Genomic DNA, 20,066 nt, shown 5'->3' with positions numbered 1-20,066 from the left:
TGTGTTAGAAAGTAATGCAATAAATATTACCACCAAAGGATGACTCATCATATTTAAGTTTTTCAGTCATATTCCAATTAACTCCAACATAAGTTGTTCACTGGGGTTCAGACCATGGTAAAACCTTGGCTGTGTTGATATTTTCGGTATATTCAAATCAGATACCATAAGACCATAAGACATAGGAGCAGGAATTAGGCCAATCAGCCCATCGGGTCTGCTCCGCCATTCAATCATTGCTGATAAGTTTCTCAACCCCATTCTCCTGCCTTATCCTGTAACCCTTGATACTCAAGTACCTATCTACCTCAGTCTTAAATATATTCAATGACCTGGTCTCCATGATTTCTGCGGTAATGAATTCCATAGATTCACCACTCTCCTTATCTGCGTTCTAAAAGGTCTTCCCTTTACTCTAAGGCTGTGCCCTTGGATCCTAGTCTCTCCTACCAATGGAAACCTCTTCCCAACATCACTGTCCAGGCCATTCAGTAAGTTGTATGTTTCAATTAGATCCCCCTCCCATCTTTCTAAACTCCATCGAGTATAAACCCAGTGTCCTCAAACGTTCCTCATTTGTTAAGCTTTTCATTCCTGGGACCATTCTCGTGACACTCCTCTGAACATATTGGTAACTTGAAGCTATGTTTCTCCTCTACAGCATAGGATAGTCTTCACACAGAGGGTTGTGAAAACCTATTGTCTGTGTGTCCACACGATTAGGATGGGATTCAATAAAAAATTTCCCAACGTGCAGATATAGATTTTATTCTTTTCTGGCAAGGATATTAAAGGATATAGAACCAAGGTTATCTGATGGGATTAAAATACAGATCAGTCATAATCTAAATGAATGATGAATCAGGCTTAAAAGGTATGAATAGTCACTTCTTATTCTTAATTCTTTTCAACAACCCAATTTATTTCATTTTATTTGACTGCTGGGAGGACGTGTTGCATCCTCCCACAAATAAATATTTTTATTCAACTGTTTACCTCTGAGAACATATTCCTTTGAACTATTTGTCCATGCCATTGGTATTAATGAATAGCATTTCATGACTCTCAAAGTGTAATAGCCTCATTATGAAGGACTTATGCCCGAAACGTCGATTCTCCTGTTCCCTGGATGCTGCCGGACCTGCTGCGCTTTTCCAGGAACGCATTTTCAGCTCTGATCTCCAGCATCTGCAGACCTCACTTTCTCCTCATTATGAGGTTCCCAAGGTTTTTTTCTATCCTGCTGTTCAGAACCAGCACTTTAGACTCAATCAAACTGCCTAATGATTTTATTGAACGTTGTTCCAGTAGGTAAGCTGTAAAGAGTTAAGTCAACTCTTTATCGCAGCACTCACACCAATGCATTAGTATTTTCAAAAAAGGATTTATCCCTTGAAGACCCTTGCATACAGGAAATGGAATTTGCATAAATATCGAGTGGCTCAGTGCTTAGCGCTGCTGCCTCACAGCACCAGGGTCCCAGCTTCGAGTCCAGCCTCGGGTGATTGTCTGTGTGGAGTCTGCACATTCTCCCAGTGTCTGTGTGGGCTTCCTCCCACATTCCAAAGATGTGCAGGTCAAATGAATTGGCCATGCTAAATTGTCCATAGTTGTTAGGTGCATTAGTCAGAGAGGGGTGGGTTACTCTGCAGATGGTCAGTGTGGACTTGTTGGGCCGAAGGGCTTGTTTTCATACTGTAGGAAATCTAATCTATATCAGGTAGGCATATTTTCTGGAAAGGCCTTTTCTGTAGTGCAAAATACCAAGACTTGTTCCTCTATTGTGTCTTTCATGACTTTGTTATATCCCAAAATGTCAAACAGCAATTGTGCTTTTGAACAGAGCCACTACTGCAATATTAAGAAAAGCATCAGTTAATCTGCACCCAACAAAATCCTGCAACCAATCACATGATAAAGAACCAGATAATCTGATTCAGCAATGTTGGTTGATGTATAAGTATTGGTAAGGCCACCAGACAGAGATCTCCTCCTTGAAATAGTTCCAAGGGATCTTTCACATCCATTGCAACATCTCATCCAAAAGTCAGTAGTGCCTTGGGTGTTGACCTTTTGGTCAATGAGGAGACTTGGATCCAACACCAGCTCTTCCAGACATGATGCTGGGAGCTCTTTTATTGTGTTTACTTGTGGATTGTTGGGAACTCCCTCTTGGTTGCCCATAACTCAACATCTACTATGATCATTAATAAATAAGCATAAAACAAAGTAATTATTCAGTATAAAATGTCTACCCATTAGAATTCCCTCTTTAAAACCCCTTGTGCCTCTCCAACTCCTTTATACTCCACCTCCTCCTCTCATGGTATAAATCTGGAACTCTCACACAAAGGTAACGATCATTAGATCAACTGTAAATTATAAATCCAAGTTTGATAGGATTCTTTTTATCTAAGGAGATTACGAGAGATGGGACAATGGGAAAAGGAAATGAATTCACAGATCAGCCATAATGTACCTAATGGTGGAACAGGCACAATGGTCCCCTCCTGTTCACTTGCTCCTCATAATTTTTCCTTTAACCTCCATGATGTGTTTTGGATATTTTTGATATTAATGGACATGTATGAATTTATGACATATACAAAATATAAAGATTCATGCTGATTATTGATTACAGTTAACTGTATGTTGAAACCAATAATCACCAGTGTAGAAAAATGATGGAATATATTCAAGACACCGTTGTGGATTCTGGTACACCAGAACTTGAGCATGCAGTCTATACCAACACTTCAGAGCAATACTGAGAAAATACAGCAATGCTTGAAAGTACAATTCTTTCATTGAGACTTGAAAACCATTGAGAGAGTCCATTCTACTTTATGAGGGAGGGCAGGGGTATTCTCCTCAGTGTCCTGACCAAATATTTACTGCTCAACTATCAATAAAAATGGATTATCCAATCATAATTAGAATCCTGGTTGTAGGAGCTTGCTGGGCACACATCATCTACCTCATTTTTTTCTACATTATGACAGTGACAACAGTTCAAAAGAATACTTCACGGGCTGAAGAGCACTTTAGGATACAAGGTTGTGAAAGATGGAAATTTAAATTCTTCCATTTTAGATGGGAAAAGAAGCTCCAAAGACACATGTATTTCTCTTTCTAAATATCACATCATTACCAGCAAAATGACATTTTCTTATAATTATTTTAATGTCAATTTATAACGGTGAACTAATATATATTTGTTTTGAATTTACAAGCTCTCCAGTCTAGAAAGCGTTTGACCAAAGTTAACAATTCAGGGACTTATCATTCCACACTTGTGTGGCAACAAACTGAAAAGGCCTGGGCTCACATGATGCTCAGACAGAGGGTAGTAAACAGCTAGTGACTTTGGTGGTGTTGAGCCGGAAGGGGAGAGGGAGACATGCTGACTGTGTAGTGTGGGAAAATGCAGATCAAGGTTATAAAACTACTTCATTCCTTTCATTAGATGTCTCCCTCTATTTCTTTTTATGGTTCTGTATCTGTCTCATTTCTTTCTCTTCTCCCTCTCATCTTCTCTCACAGTGGTCCTTCTGAACAAAGCCAAATCAATCCTAGGATATACTTTTGTCTTTTTTTAAACAAGAGCTAATCACAGCATTTAAAGTATTTGCAGCAAAAGGTCAGCTGATTACACTTATAACATCAGAAAAGGTGGATATTGTAGAGAAACTAGATAAGTAACTTGGATAAGAAGACTATTTTATTACTGATTCACAATCTTTTAACACTGTTTCAGGTAAACATCCATACAGTTTTCCTGTTCTCAGACCTATAGTTAGGTATTCACATGTAACTTTATAATTGTGAAAATTCAAAAATTCAGAAATAACTGTAGAGGGGGAGGGTACAAGGGAAGCAGGTAGCTCCTTACCTCGACTGTTTCAGAAACGCAGCAGAGTTTAAAATTAATAACAAGTTATGTTTACTAGCACTTTTCATTAGCTCAGGAATTCCAGTGATTTACAGCTGATTAAGTACTTATAGTTACTGTTTGAATGTGGCCAATGTGCAAGTCAGTTTACGCACAACTTAAGAATGCCTCATATTTGACAATGTGACAACTGATCAGGTCATCTGTTTTAGTTATACCGATTAAGGGTATAAGGGCAATTGGATTGCCCCATAAAACTGGGGCAATCCAATCGTGGTCATGTTTCCTTCTATCTAAGATCTAAGCTGTTGAATTCACTTCCAATAGTTGTTGGCGCTCTTCCTATCAATTGTCTATCAGGGTTCTTGAAAACCTGCCTCTTTGAGCAAATTGTTGGTCACTTGTCCTATTCCTCTTTAGAAATATTATGGCTCTTATGACTCAGTGTCAACCATGTTATGGTGTTAAAGTTGCCACTCATCATCCTGACTTGGAAACATACTGCAATTCCTCATTCCTTCACTGTCACTGGATCAAGATTCTGGAACTCCCTCCCTAATGACATTGTGAGTCTACCTACAGCAGATTGACTGCAGTGGTTCAAAAAGGCAGTTCACCACCACCTAGTCAAGGGCAACTGGGGATGGGAAATATATGCTTGCTCAGCTGCGAATGGCAACAACCCATAAATAGTTGTGATTTTTCTTCCTCAAAATAGTTTTATGGACTTTTCATGTTCAGCTGAGAAGACAGAAACTTGGATTAAGGTGCCTAATCTGAAAAGTACTGCCTCTAACAGAGTTTACTCTGCTGAGTCCAGAGGACCCCTCCAGTTTACTCATGAGCAGAGCTTGGATTTCTTCCTTCACTTGTCAAATAAACCTGGTCACATCTGCAACAAGGATCAACTTTTCCTTGTAGACTTTCGGTTTCTGAAAACAAAGGTTTTTAAAATAATACACTTGTTCCGACCTCCAAATGGATTGTAGGAATCAAAAGAGAAGGTAACTAAAGTGCCAAATTAATACGGGAGTTATATTTCAGGTTCAAGCACATGATCTAGGCCAATACTCTAAGTGTGAACTGGAGGAGTGTGGCACTGTCAAAGATGCAATCGTTTAAATGAAATTTAAACTGAGGCCCTATCTCTCCTCTCAGTGGATGGGAAAGAGGAGTAGGGAATTCTTGTGCCTTGTCCAACATCAGAATGAATAACAAAAGAATAAGGGGATATAGGAACAGAAATAGGACCTCCTGCCCCCTCAAGCCTGTTAATGAGGTTACAATCTGTGGCCTAATTCTATATACCTGCCTTTGGCTCATATACCTTAACATCTTTGCTTTACTAAAATCTTAGATTTAAAACGAACTGATCCAGCATCCGCTGCTATTTGTAGAAGGTAGTTCCAAACCTCTACCAAACTGTGTGCGTAAAGTACTTTTTATCGTAAATGGTCTGACCTAATTTTTAGACCATGCCCTAGAGTTCTAAAATCTCCAACCAGTGGAAATAATCTACCTTGCCTTTTCCCATTATTGTCTTGGAAGGCTTCAATCAGATCACCCCTTCACCTTGTAAATTTGAGAGAAAACATGCCTAATTGGTATAATCTTTCCTCATTATTTGACCCGAAGTTCTGATATCATTTTTGTAAACCTGAATTAAACTCTTTCAAGGCCAACATATCCTTCAAAATGTGTGATGACTTCATTTAATTGAAGCATACAAGATACTAAAGGCGTTGACAAGATAGACATAAAGCAGATGCTTTCTCAAATGGGGCAATCTAGAACAAGAGGTCATAATTTTAGCAGAAAGGGCTGCAGATTTAGAACAGGATGAAGAGTCATTATGCCACTCAAAAGGGTCAGGATTCCATAGAAATGACTACCCCAGAATATGGAGAATGTTGGAACATTGAGTAAGTTTTGAGGAGATAGAGAGATTTTTAATTAGAAATAAATTAAAAGATTATGGACAGTGGGCAGGAAGCTGAAGTTGAGGCCAAGGCGAGATCAGTCATGATCGTATTTAATAATGACACAGACGTGAGGAGCTGAATTGCCTACTCCAGCTACTACTTATTACATTCTTATTACTCCTTTGAACAATACCACTAGGTAAGTTGTTCAGCTCAATAGTTGTTTGAGAATGGAATTTGTAGAAATTCTAGGAATTTGTTACCACATTATGCGTGTAACAGGTCTGCTCTTCAGAAGGAAATGATCAAGGTAAACCACATATGGACCTCTGTGCAAACGGCAAGATGCAAACAAAATACACTTTCTTCACTGAATGATTTAGGAGAGATATTAGATTAGGCTGACATGAAAATGGTGAGAATAAAAGAAAGTAGCAGAGTTAGTGTTTGTTTTGGTTCAAGTTGGAAAATATACACACCAAATACACCTGCTCCCCCCAATCCTGACATATAAGTAATCTACTCACATCAGGGAGTCGTGCTCCACTGGATATCAGAGATCACTGTACACAAGCTGCAGCATTCCAGCTCTTCCACTTATGAATCAGGAAGCTGAGTCATGGAATGCATGAGAACTGAGAGTTCTGGACAAATCCACGACTTCTCATGCCAACCTCAGCTGAAAGCATCATAACATCTTTCCACTTTTTGTTTTTTTATCCTCCATTCCTTATGTATAGATCCCTGCCCGAAAAGTCTTTCTTGACCCCTACCTCAAGCAGTGGTGGGAAACTGCTGAGAGAAAACCTATAATCCCATTTTAACTTACAGTCAATGAAGAAACACTTGCTCTCCCCATGAGGGCTGCACTGAGTATTTGCCAACCAGCTAATACTGGGTTTGAACCTATATTTATCCCTCAATCAGCATCATCAAAACAGATAACTGGTTTGTCATCACACCCACTATCTCCAGGATCCTGCTGTTTGGGGAAATCGGCTGCTATGTAACGTACATAAGTGATTAGATCTGGGAAATGGATGTAGAGTGCAGCGAGACATCCTCAAGCAGGGCTTTCCAAAACATGGCCTGTGATCCACAATTGAATTGGCTGATAAATTTGGAGGTTGAGACTCCAAACACAAAGGAGGCTATACAAAGCAGCAGGGCCCAGAACAGTAATTGTCAAAGTGTTGAACCTCAGGCCCGTGCTCAATGGCCAAGTACTATCATTTGGGATGGTCAGTATCTGAACCAGCCAATCTGGTGCAGACAATCCCATTGACAGGTTTATCTGTCAATGACTGCCATTATTCTGAACAGCAACAATAAACGGCCTATTGGAACTCGTCAGAATCGGTGATAAACCTCCCTTCCTTCTTGCTTGCCTTGTGTCCTGACAGTCCTATTGCAGACTGCCAGCTTAACATGACCACTCGAGGGTCATCGTGGAAATCCCACAATGCTTTGTACCCCAGTGAACAATGACTGAAAAGTTTGCCAATAATCAAATCTTAGCAAGTATGAATGTTTGTGAGCTCAACTGTTTGCATCAATGAAGGAAAATAAAACATTTTTATTTTGTGGAACAGAGGCTCTTTCACTACTCACTTGATCCTCGATTGACTTATGGTCTGTTTCTTGAAGCCAGGAGCCAAGGAGAACACTATCATCATAGTGGCAGAGCGACCGCAAAAGGGAAGTAGTTGTATTAGCAGAATTGTCAGTTAATGTAAATTCAGCAACTAGCTCTCTTAGGAGAGCATTGAAGCTGCCTGTTGGGAATGAAGCATAATTAAGTGGCAACAAATATCTTGGATTTCTTGGTATTTTCACAAGATAGTGGCGGAAATGTTGATACATTATTCAATTTCCTCATGCAGTCAAAATAATAGACAAATTCGGCAATGATCTTTTCTGCATAGCCTTATCATGGTCATTGTTTGCTCTATGGCAGCACATGACAGGTCATAGTCTGCCAATTCAGCAGGTGTAGTGATTACTAAGCATGAGCAGCTTCTGTTCTGAACAACCAAAGACATTATTCAGTACTGTTAATATAGTAGCAATACCTGGTTGGATACAGATTTCAGTCATCACAAACAAACAGTGGATCAACAGTACCAAAGCTAACCAGGGAGACAGTGACTTGTGAAATGTTAGACATTAACATCAACAGACAACTAAGCATGCACACATTCCAAAACACACAGGAAATTAGAATTATTCACAGTAGCAAATTCTGTCTCCATTTTGTAAAGTAGGATATAGAGGGACAGATAGATTTATACCAGAACTGATCATTTATACCCTTTTAACAGTTTAATAATGAGTAGGTGAAGGTTTTAAAAAATATTTTACTGAAATCTGTCTCTTTATATCTATGTTTTATATTTTAAAACATTTAATCAAGCTATCCTAGAGTAGTGTTTTTATAGGAGTAAGGTTGTACTATGTTCTTGGTCTGTAAATTATTAAGATGCAGAGATGGTCTTTTGTAGAGTGATGAGATCTTCCTGTCAGATGTGGGAAATTAGGGAGAATTTCAATGTTCCTGATGACTATATCTGCAGAAAGTGTGTTTGGTTGCCAATCCACATGGATCGGTTGGAGCACCATTTCGAGGCAATCAGGAATTTATAGGAGTTGGAAGTGTGATGAATGGCAGTTTCAGGAAAGTAGAAAAACCACAGTCAGGGAGCTGGGTTACCTCTAGGAAAAGTATAAAAGGTAGGCAGGTAGTGCAGGGGTGGGACCCAAAGAGTAGTGAGAAAAGAGATAGGTCTGAAGTTGGTACAGTTGAAAAGGACAAAGTCAAATAGTCAAGACAGGCAACAGCTAGGCAGAGAACGGGATAAGACCGATAAATTAAACTCCATTTATTTCAATGCAAGAGGCCTGAAAGGTAAGGAAGTTGAACTCAGGGCATGGTTGGGAACATAGGACTGGGATACTAGAGCTATTACAGAAACATGGCTTAGGGAAGGGCAGGCCTGGTTCCAGGGTATAGATGCTACAGGAAGGATCGAAATGGGGCGAGAGAGGAAGGAGAGTGGCATTTCTGATTAGGGATAACATGGTGTCTGTGCTTAGGGATTATATTCCTGGGAGTACTTCAAGAGAAGTTATTTGGGTGGAATTGAGAAGAAAGGGATGATCACTTTTTTGAGATTGTTCCACAGAACCTCCCGCCATGGGACTACCATAGTGTTAAGGGCTTAGATAGAGAGGAATTTGTTAAGCTTGCATAGTATGTGAATGCACCTAGTAGAGGATGAGCAAAACATGATCTTCTCTTGGGAAATAAGACAGACGAGAATATGGACAGCAGGAGTACATTCAAGAGGGGAATCAGGAGGGCAAAAAAGGGGACATGAAACAGCTTTGGCAAATAGGGTTAAAGAGAATCTAAAGGGATTCTACAAATACATTCAAGATTAAAGAGTAACTAGGGAGAGAATAGGAAGCCTTAAAGATCAACAAAGGTCTGAGAGTGGAACAGCAGGAGATGGGTGAGATACTAAACAAGTATCTTACATCAGTGTTTACTGCAGAGAAGGATGTGAAAGCTAAAGAACTTGGAGAAATAAATAGTGACACCTTGAAAAGTGTCTATTAAATAGAGGTGGTGGTGCTGGATGTCTTAAAATGCATATGATCAGTTGAGAAACTTGGGAAGGGATTGCTGGGCCCCTTGCAAAGATATTTGTTTCATTGATAGCCACGGTGAGGTGCTGGAAGATTCGAGGGTGGCTAATGTGGTGCCATTATTTAAGAAAGGTAGTGAGGAAAAGCCAGGGATCTATAGACTAATGAGCTTGATTCAGTGGTTGGCAAGTTGTTAGATGGGATTCTGAGGGATAAGATTACATATGTTTGGAAAGGCAAGGACTGATTAGGGATAGTCAGCATGGCTTAGTGCGAGGGAAATCGTGTCTCACTAACGAAATTGAGATTTTTTGAATCAGTGACAAAGATGATTGATGAAGGTGTAGCAGTGGATATTGTCAATATGGACTGCAGCAAGGTGATTGACAAGGTATTGCACGGTAGACTGGTTAGCATGGTTAGATCACATGGAATTCAGAGCGAGCTAGCCATTTGGATACAAAATTAGCTTGAACATAAGAGACAGAGGGTGGTTGTGCAGGGCTGTTTTTTGAACTGGAGGCCTGAGACCAGCAAGGAGGAGTGCTGGATCTACTGCTTTTACCATTGATATAAATGACGTAGATTTCAATATCGGAGCCAGGGTTAGTAATTTTGCAGATGACACCAAAATTGGTAGTGTAGTGGACAGTGAAGGAGGCTGTCACAGAGAACAACAAGGTCTTGGTCAGATAGGCTGAAGAGTGGCAAATGGAACTTAATTTCGATAATTGTGAGGGTTTGGATTTTGGCAAGACAAATCAGGGCAGGACTTATACACTTAATGGCAAGGTCATGGAGTGTGTTGCCAAACCTTGGTGTGAAGGATTAAAGTTTATTGAAAGTTGAGTTGCATGATAGAGAAGGCAGCATTTGGTTTTCTCAACTTTATTGTTCAGAACATTGTTATAGGAGTTGGGATGTCAAATTGCAGCTGTACAGGACATTTGAGGCCACTTTTGGAATACTGTGTTCAATTCTGGTCTCCCTGCTATAGAAAAGATGTTGTGTAACTTGGAAAGGTTCAGAAAAGATTTACAAGGATGTTGCCAGGGCTGGAGGGTTTGAGCTATAGGGAAAGGCTGGGGCTATTTTCCCTGGAGCATTGGAGACTGAGAGATGACATTACAGAGATTTCTAAAATCATGAGGGGCATGGACAATGTAAGTTGCCAAGGTCTTTTTTACAGGGTAGGAGAGTCCAAAACCAGACGGCATAGTTTTAAAATGAGAGGGGAAAGATTTAAAAGGGACATAACGAGCAACTTTTTCACATAGAGGGTGGTGTGTGTATAGAATGAGCTGCCAGAGGAAGTGGTGGAGGCTGGTACAGTTACAACATTTAAAAGGCATCTGGATGGGTATATGAATAGAGGTTTACAGGGATATGGGCCAAATACTGGCAAATGGGACTAGATTAATTTAGGATACCTGGCCAGCGTGGACGAGTTGCATTGAGGGGGCCTATTTCCGTACTATACAACTCTAGGAAGGGTCAGATAGAATTGAATGAAAGAAGATATTTCCATTTGTAGGGAACTAAAGACGAAGTGTCATAAATACAAACTAGATACCAATATATGGGTTGACTGGCAATGTGGATGATGCCCTCTGGGCAATTATGGATGGGCAATAAATGCTGGTCTAGCCAGCAATACCCACATCCTATGAATGAATATACAATAAGAAACTCAGGTGAAACCTAACTCAGAGGCTGGCGAGTAGCACACTGAGTGATTGAAGAAAATAGCTTAGACATATAAGGGGACAACAGGATAAGCACAAAGCAGGAAGGAAAAGGAAGTTACGTCAATAGGGAGAGGGTGGAGGACACTTGGATGGAGCACAAATATCAACATAGACAGGACAAGCAGAATGGATTATTTCTGTAGGTACATATAAGTAATTTCCTTAATTTCTACAGATGGCAAATTTAATAAAATTCATTTGCAATTACATTATACAGCAAATCTTTTATAAACCAGCACAGGTCAGACCAGGAGTGTTATGGTTTATCAAATATTCCAGATAATCAAGAGGTCCGCATAATCATTAAGTAATAGAAACGCAATGCAGGGAGTATAAGCATCACTGTTCTACTTTATTTACAGTTTACATATCTTAAATAATAATGCAACTTTGCTTTAAATAAAATTTACTGGCAGAAAACCTTCTCACACACCCTCAACTAACTATTTGGTCAGTCACAAATCGTGGTATTTGAGTAGAAACGGACTTAAAATTGAATCAACTGTTGATATTTAATATGGCCATTCAATTTAATAAGTACATTTAGAGGTAAACAAATAAACTATAATCATTGGACAGAATAATACAGAAAAAGTGCTGGTTCATAAGGTGCCAGTTAAAATAGTTTTTTTGTACTTCAAAAGGAAATGAATTTACCTTCATAGGTTTTCGGAGGCAGAAGAGCTAGAATGTCATAGAGACGCAAACGCACCATTGCTGCACTTGCCTTCAGCTGTGCTCCATATGCCTTTATGACTGACGGAATGCTGGTGAATTAATGATTTCTGGTTACAAGGAGGATTTGCTTCTTGAGTCTTGTTACTCAGGTTTTATTTTTAGTCATTTCTTGGGTTTTAAAAAGGAGGTATAGACTTCAACCTTTTCATGCATTAACCTTTGAAAATGTCTGGTGCTGAGTTGTAAACAACACGAAAAGCATAATTTGGAAAACATAAGATGTTGACCAAGAAATCAAATCAGGAATTTCTTGAACCAGAAAGTGGGAATTATGTGGAACTCATTACCAGACAGTGGTTTGAGTGAATAATACATATGCATTTACCAGGGAGCTAAAGGCTAAGGAGGAGAAAGAATTGGAGGATGACACTGATAAACTTAAATTAAAAGAAAGGCCTCTGTAAAGCACAAATACTGGCTTGGACCAGTTGAGCCAATTGGCCTGTTTCTACATTATAAATTCTACATACAGGCATATGTGGAACAATGGTGATAGTCAGTAAACACAGTGATAGCTATCTATTTGGACTCCAAACAGATGGCACTGTCTTTGACGCTGATGGACTCTGCCATGATTTACATGCACGTACTGATCTCTCTCTTTCTTGGTTCGGTCTCAAAATGCATGTAGTCACAGTGGACAGGATTTTATGGGCCTCTGTTGGCAGGTCAACAAGACCATAAAACATTCTGGTACTTCCACACTATCTTCACAATTAGTTGGCCCTCTCTGCACAATTGTGAAACAGGCAGGAGGGGCTCAGGAAGGATGATTGAAGACCAGCAGGTAATCCCACTCAGGTAAGAGGCTTATTTCCATTACAGGTTCCCCTTCAAGATTGGTCACTTCACCACCACACTCATCTCCCAAGTGCTCCCTTCACAACTTTTGACCACACCTGAAGACCCCAAACTTCTGTATCTTGGGGCTCTGGTACTTGGAATCTAGGAGTCTTCATTGTCTCAGCAGTGGATATTACTTAGCAATGCCATATGTGCCGCTGACATACAGAGTAGCTGGGTAATTGGATTAGCCAGCTGCACTCAGAGGTGGGTCTTCCACTTGAATGAAGGGCAGACGTTTCACCTCCTGCCAACTAACAGTCCTTAAGACTTTAGTTAGTGTCAAGGGATGTGTTACCTGCTAACATGTCCAGTAGCAGAGCAGGAAACCCTGGCATCAGAAAAATTCTGCCCAATTTTTTATTTAACCTGAGCCAAGCTGCTAAACCACACACCCACCAAACACTGGCTACATTCAACTCAGGGCATTTCTCCCACCATGTACTATACACCCTTTCCACAAAAAAACACAGCATAAGACCGTAAGACATTGGAGCAGAAATTAGGCCATTCAGCTCATCGGGTCTGCACCACCATTCAATCATGGCTGAAAAGTTTCTCAACCCCATTCTCCTGCTTTCTCCCTGTAACCCCTGACCCTCAAGAACCTCTCACAGTCTTAAATATACTGAATGACCTGGCCTCCACAGCCTTCTGTGGAAATGAGTTCCATCGATTCAACACTCTCTGGCTGAAGAAGTTTCTCCATATCTCCGTTCTAAAAGATATTCCCTTTACTTGAAGGCTGTGCCCTCAGGTCCTAGTCTCTCCTATCATTCAAAACATCTTCCCAACATCTACTCTGTCCAGGCCATTCAATATTCTGTATGTTTCAATTAGATCCCTCCTCCCCCTCTCATTCTTCTAAACTCCATTAAGTATAGACCCGGAGTCCTCAAACATTCCTTATATGTTAAGCTTTTCATTCCTGGGACCATTTTCGTGAACCTTCTCTGCACATGCTCTCAGGCCAGTACATTCTTCCTGAGATATGGGGCTCAAAACTGCACACAATACTCCAAATGTGGTCTGACCAGAGCCTTATAGAGCCTCAGAAGTAAATCTCTGCTTTTATATTCAAGTCCTCTCAAAATAAATGCCATCATAAATGTGGCACGGTGGCTCAACAGTTAGCACTGCTGCCTCACAGCACCAGGGTCCCAGGGTCAATTCCAGCCTCGGGCAACTGTCTGTGAGGATTTCCTCCGGGTGCTCCGGTTTCCTCCCACAGTCCAAAGATGTGTAGGCCAGGTGAATTGGCCATGCTAAATTGCCCATAGCGTTAGGTGCATTAGTCAAAGGGAAATGGGACTGGGTGGGTTACTCTTCAGAGGGTCAGTGTAGACTTGTTGGGCTGAAGGGCCTGTTTCCATACTGTAGGGAATCTAATCTAATCTAATCGCATTTCCTTCCTAACTATTGACTCAACCTGCAAGTGTATCTTGAGAGAATCCTGGACTAGAACTCTTTGCAATTCAGACTTCTGAATTTTCTCCCCATCTAGAAAATAGTCGATGCCTCTACACTTCCTACCAACATGCATGACCTCTCACTTTCCTGTATTGTACTCCATCTGCCACTTCTTTGCCCACTCTCCCAACCTGTCCAAATCCTTCTGCAGTCTCCCCACTTTCTCAGTGCTACCTGTTCTGCTATCTTTTTTGCATCATCTGCAAACTTAGCCAGAATGCCTTCAGTTCCTTCATCTAGATTGTTAATGTATAAAGTGGTGAGCCTCGCAGAACTCCGCCTGTCACCATCTACCATCCTGAGAAGGACCCTTTTATCCGCACTCTCTGCTGCCTGCCACAGCCGAGCTACTATCCATGTCAGCATCTTGCCTCTAACACCATGGGCCCTTACCTTACTCAATAACCTCCTGTTTGGCACCTTGTCAAAGGCCGTCTTGAAATCCATTGGCATTCCTGGGTCTAACCTGCTCATACTTCCTCAAAGATGTCTAGCAGATTTGTCAGGCGTGACCTCCCCTTGATGAAACCATGCTGACTTTGCCCTATTTTACCATACACTTCCAAGTATTCAGAAATCTCATCCTTCACAACGGGTTCCAGGATCATACCCACAACAGAAGTTAGGCTAATCAGTCTGCGATTTTCCGTCTTTTCCCTTACTCCCCTTTTAAAGAGGAGTGTCACGTTAGAGATTTTCCAGTCCTCTGGGACCATCCTTAATTCTAGCGACTCCTGAAAGATCACTGCTAGTGCCTCCACTATCTATCTCCCTTAGGCGTCTGGGGTGTCAGGCGTCTGGTCCAGGTGATTTTTATCCGCCTTCAGGCCATTCAGTTTTTCTAGCACCTCCTCCTTGGTGATAGCCACCAGATTCAGCTCTGCCCCCTCACTCTCTTGAATTTTTATTACTCATGTCTTCCATCATAAAGACTGTCACAAAGTAATTAGTTCCTCAGTTCTTCAGCCACTTCCTTGTTCCCCACTACTATCTCTCCAGCAACCAGCATCCACAATACTCCAAACGTAGTCTGACCAGAGCCTATCTTTTATAGTAGACTTGGGAATTCTAGTCTAGGATTCTCTCAAGGAAAACTTGCGGGTTGAGTAAGTAGTTAGGAAAAAATGCAATGATGGCATTTATATATCTAATGAAACTCTTATAGCCTTCCTTTATGTTACTGGTTAACGTACCGGCATATCTCCATCTTTATTTTTTTTGTTGCCCCCTGTTGGTTTTTATAAGCTTCCCAATCCTCTGGTTTCCCACTACTTGTCACCACATTATATGCTTTCTGTTTTGCTTTTATGCTATCCCTGACTCCCCTGGTCAGCCGTGGTTCCCTCATTCCCCTGTACCGTGCTTCTTTTTCCTCGGGATGAATCGCTGCTGTGCTTCTGAGTTATTCCCAGACACTCCTGCCATTGATGTTCCACTGTCTTTCCTACTAGGCACCTCTCCCAGTCAATTCTACCCAGCTCCTCCCTCATGCCTCTGTAGTTGTCTTTATTCATCTGGAGTACTGTTACGTCTGATTCTAACTTCTCCCTCTCAAATGGCAGATTAAATTCAAATATACTATGATCACTGCCTCATAAGGATTCCTTCACCTTAAGCTCCCTTATCAAGTCTGCCTTATTGCACAACACTAAATCCAGTCTTGTCTGTTCCCTAGTGGGCTACATCAGAAGCTGCTCCAAACAGCCATCTTGTAGACATTCCACAAATTCCTTTCCTTGCAATCCACTACCAACGTGATTTTCCCAGTCCACTGCAAATTGAAATTCCCCATGATCACTGTAACTTTGCTTTTTCTACACATCTTTTCTATCTCTTGGTGTATCATGCGCCCCAGCTCCTGCTTATTTTTCAGAGGCCTGTACATAACTCCAAACTATGGCGTTTTAATCTTTACGGTTCCTCAATTCTACTCACATAGATTCTACACTATCTGACCCTACTTCGTTGTTTACTACTGGTTTAATTTCATTTCTTACTAATATGGCAACCCCACCCCCTCTGCCCACCTGCCTATCTTTTCGATAAGATGTATATTCTTGAATATTCAGCTCCCAATCCTGAGCCCCTTGCAGCCATGTCTCCATGATGCCCACCAAGTCTTACCTGCCAATTTCGATGTGCGCCACAAGCTCATTTCCCTTAATCATTATACTGCATGCATTCAGAAATAACATTTTCAGTCCTGTATTAACTATCCTTCTTTTCATTGTCATTCATTTGCCCAGTGTGCTTGAAGTTTGATTGCTAACCCTTTCCATACACACTGGCCTATTTGTGTCTGTGCTTGAGAGCATGTCCCCCACAAAGTCACTGGCCAGTTATTCCAGCATCTACTCAGCTCCTTATATCAATGCTCTCAAACATAGCACTTCCAAACTCCACTGTTACAACACTCTCCCAACATTCCCCCAACTGGTATTCCTTTTGTTATTTTAGTCATTAATAAGCAAAGAATGGTCAGTAGTTTTCAGTATCAAGAACCTTACATAAATGTTAACTGTGGTTTAGTTTAAATACTTATAGGTGTACATCTATACTGCTAAGTGCAAGGACTAATCTCAGATGTGAGGTAAAGCTGCTGTGAGATACTCACTGTGATAGCATTAGCATCGCACATTCAATTGGAGTCATTAGTCTACGAATTACATCTTCAGTGAGAAGTTCAGGACAGTGAGCCACAAAACTCCTCATAGCTGCAGGAGAGAGGAAGAAGTAGGTTCTGTTTTTAAAAATATTGCTCATTTTCTTAAAACATTTTTCCTCACAGCCTCCTCTCCATCTCCACTGAAGGTACTGAAATCTCACGCAGCACTGTGTTCACATGCGTCAAGAACCGTGTCTAAGTGGTCATTCCTCAGTGAACAGTACTGAAGAAATGGGAACCAACACAGGAAAACACAGTGGATGCACACCGACACTACAATTAGCTAAAAAATAACACTTCTTAAAAGCAAATAGAAATACCAACTCTTTCAGCCTAGTGACTTATTTCTTCCACAGAGTGGTGAGAAGACACGTTTGTTACCATTTGTAGTTGAAGCAGAAACCTTTGAGATTTTGAAGGGAAATGTTGGTAAAGCTATGACGGAAAATGCAATTAAGGGAGGGGAGGGGTGATTTAGGATGCTGAATTGGGATTAAAGTAGGTGGTGGCTTAATGTGACTTTTAACACGGCAGACAGCAATATAGCTAAAAGGCCTGCTATTCAAATTCCACTCCAATCATACTGATGATCCTGTTAAGAATCGGTGACCAGTAGGGGAGTTTAATAATCCACAAACAATGCCGTGAAAGACATTAACCAGTATAATCAAGAGGATGAAAGATTACTAGGGGTATGTAGAAAGTAGAGTTGAGGTTAAAATCAGATCACAATAGGTCAGTGGGGGAGGAGATGAAGGTGATAGGTCAGGGAGGAGAGGGTGGAGTGGATAGGTGGAAAAGGAGCTGGGCAGGTCGGACAAGTCCAGACAAGACAAGGGGACAGTGTTGAGCTGGAGGTTTGAAACTAGGATGAGGTGGGGGAAGGGGAAATGAGGAAACTGTTGAAGTCCACATCGATGCCCTGGGGTTGAAGTGTTCCGAGGCGGAAGATGAGGCGTTCTTCCTCCATGCGTTTGGTGGTGAGGGAACGGCAGTGGAGGAGGCCCAGCACCTCCATATCTTCGGCAGAGTGGGAGGGGGAGTTGAAAAGTTGGGCCACGGGGCGGTCTGGCTCGAAGGACGGAATGGTCGACTCTTGTTCGTATAGAGTCATAGAAATGTACAGCACTGAAACAGACCGCTGTGGTCCAATTAGTCCATGCCGACCAGATATCCTAAATAAATCTAGCCCCATTTGCCAGCATTTGGCCCATATCCCTCTAAATCCTTCCTAGTCATGTACCCATCCAGATGCCTTTTAAATGCTGTAATTGTACTAGCCTCCACCACATCCTCTGGCAGCTCATTCCATACATGCACCACCCTCGGAGAGAAAAAGTTGCCCCTTAGGTCCCTTTTAAATCTTCTGCCTCTCACCTTAAACATATGCCCTCTAGTTTTAGGTTCCCCACCCTAGAGAAAAGACCTTGGCTGTTCACTGTATCCATGCCCCTCACAATTCTTTAAACTTCTATGAGGTCACCCCTCAGCTTCCAACACACTAAGGAAAATATAGCCTCAGTCTAATCAGCCTTTCCAGATAGCTTAAACTATCAAATCCTGGCACCATCCTTGTAAATCTTTTCTAAACCCTTTCAAGTTTCACAAAATTCTTCCTATAGCAGGGAGACCAAGATTAGACACTATCCAGTAATTCTGCTATAACATGGTGGTTCTGTTCTCATACAATCCCATGTTATAGGAAAATTGTGTTAGCAGCACCATTTAAAGTAACGGGGCTGGAATTGCAATAAACTTTGAGTTTTAGAAACAGTGCCCCGACTTTGTCAATTGTATAACAGCGAATTGCTGTTAACGAAACGTGCGTTATAGCAGAATGACCTGCATTCCAAAGGTGCCTTAACCAATGTCCTCCACAGCTGCAACATGACCTCTCAACTCCTATGCTCAATGCTCTGAGCAACAAAGGAAAGGATACTGGAACTCCACTTTCAAAGAACTATGAACCCGCACTCCAAGATCTCTTTGTTCAGCAACATTCCCCATGACCTTACCATTAAGTGTATAAGTCCTTCCCTGATTTGCCTTTCCACAATGCACCACCTCACATTTATCTAAATTAAACTCCATCTGCCACTCCTCAGCCCACTGGCCCAACTGATCACGATCCCGTAACCTTTTTCGCTGTCCACTATACCTCTAATTTTGGTGTCATCTATTAACTGTATCTCCTACATTCACATCCAAATCATTTATATAAATGACAAAAAGCAGTGAACCCAGCACTGATCCTTGCAGCACACCACTAGTCACAGACCTCCAGTCCAAAAAGCAACCCTCCATTATCACCCTGGTCTCCTACCTTCGAGCCAATTCTCTATCAAATGGCCAGTTCTCCCGGTATTCCAAGTGATCTAACCTCGCTAACCAGCCTACCGTGAGTTCGGAGGAACAATCACCAGACCTGAAATGTTAACTCTGATTTCTTTTCACAGATGCCGCCAGACCTGCTGGGCTTTTCCAGCAACTTCTGTTTTTCAAAACTTTACCGAACGCCTTACTTAAGTCATTACAGATCACGTCCACCACTCTGCCTTGCTCAATACTTTTTGTTACTTCTTCAAAAAACTCAATCAAGCTGGTGACACATGATTTGTTGAGAGTTGTTCCTTACCACATAATGCACCAGCTCGCCCCTCCAAGGTCACTTGCCACGTAAAGGAATCTCCTCGAGCTTTCTCCGCTTCCAGTTCTTTTAGGGAACGTGGAAACACATTGCGCCACAGAAGCAGCATCTTGGGAAGATGATATCGAACAACTGAAGGGCCTGAGGGAAAAGGTTAACATTTCATCTACAGATAGAGGCTTAGCAATAACACCAATACCATCTGCATGGTCCTCAACATTAAGCCATTTAAGCTGTAGAGAAGTTGCTGCCTCAAAATAATAACCTGAATAGAGTCTAAACAACCCCAACTTCACTGCTGATTACTAAAGAAATTTGAGCCAAATTCCTGGATACTAATCCAATCTGTGGAAACAGCAAACAAAAGACTACGCTTTGAAATAGTCATAACTACTCACTACCTGACAGTTTCCATGGATACAAGCTGTGGCTATAATATAAAACCTCAATAGTGAGTGGAGTTTAGAGTTTTGGATTCCAACTTGACCTTCTG

General features: G+C 41.3%; 1 protein-coding gene across 3 annotated transcripts in view; it reads right to left on the bottom strand.

The window, feature by feature from the left end:
- heatr5b (HEAT repeat containing 5B) overlaps nucleotides 1-20,066 on the bottom strand; it is a 121,580-nt gene that overhangs the window by 53,953 nt on the left and 47,561 nt on the right. For all 3 annotated transcript variants that reach the window (XM_043680648.2, XM_087978805.1, XM_087978799.1), the window contains exons 12-15: nucleotides 19,562-19,714; nucleotides 16,876-16,975; nucleotides 11,868-11,977; nucleotides 7,426-7,589 (exon numbers count right to left, since the gene is read on the bottom strand). In XM_043680648.2, the coding sequence (XP_043536583.2) occupies nucleotides 7,426-7,589; nucleotides 11,868-11,977; nucleotides 16,876-16,975; nucleotides 19,562-19,714 (527 nt within the window). The remainder of the gene's footprint in view (nucleotides 1-7,425; nucleotides 7,590-11,867; nucleotides 11,978-16,875; nucleotides 16,976-19,561; nucleotides 19,715-20,066) is intronic.

The sequence above is a fragment of the Chiloscyllium plagiosum genome, unplaced genomic scaffold (assembly GCF_037043375.1).
Source record: "Chiloscyllium plagiosum isolate Xiang-an unplaced genomic scaffold, Cpla_swu_hap1 HiC_scaffold_3, whole genome shotgun sequence".
NCBI classification, from domain to species: domain Eukaryota; kingdom Metazoa; phylum Chordata; class Chondrichthyes; order Orectolobiformes; family Hemiscylliidae; genus Chiloscyllium; species Chiloscyllium plagiosum.
The sequence above is the reverse complement of the archived record's forward strand: the minus strand, read 5'-3'. Positions and strand labels throughout refer to the sequence as shown.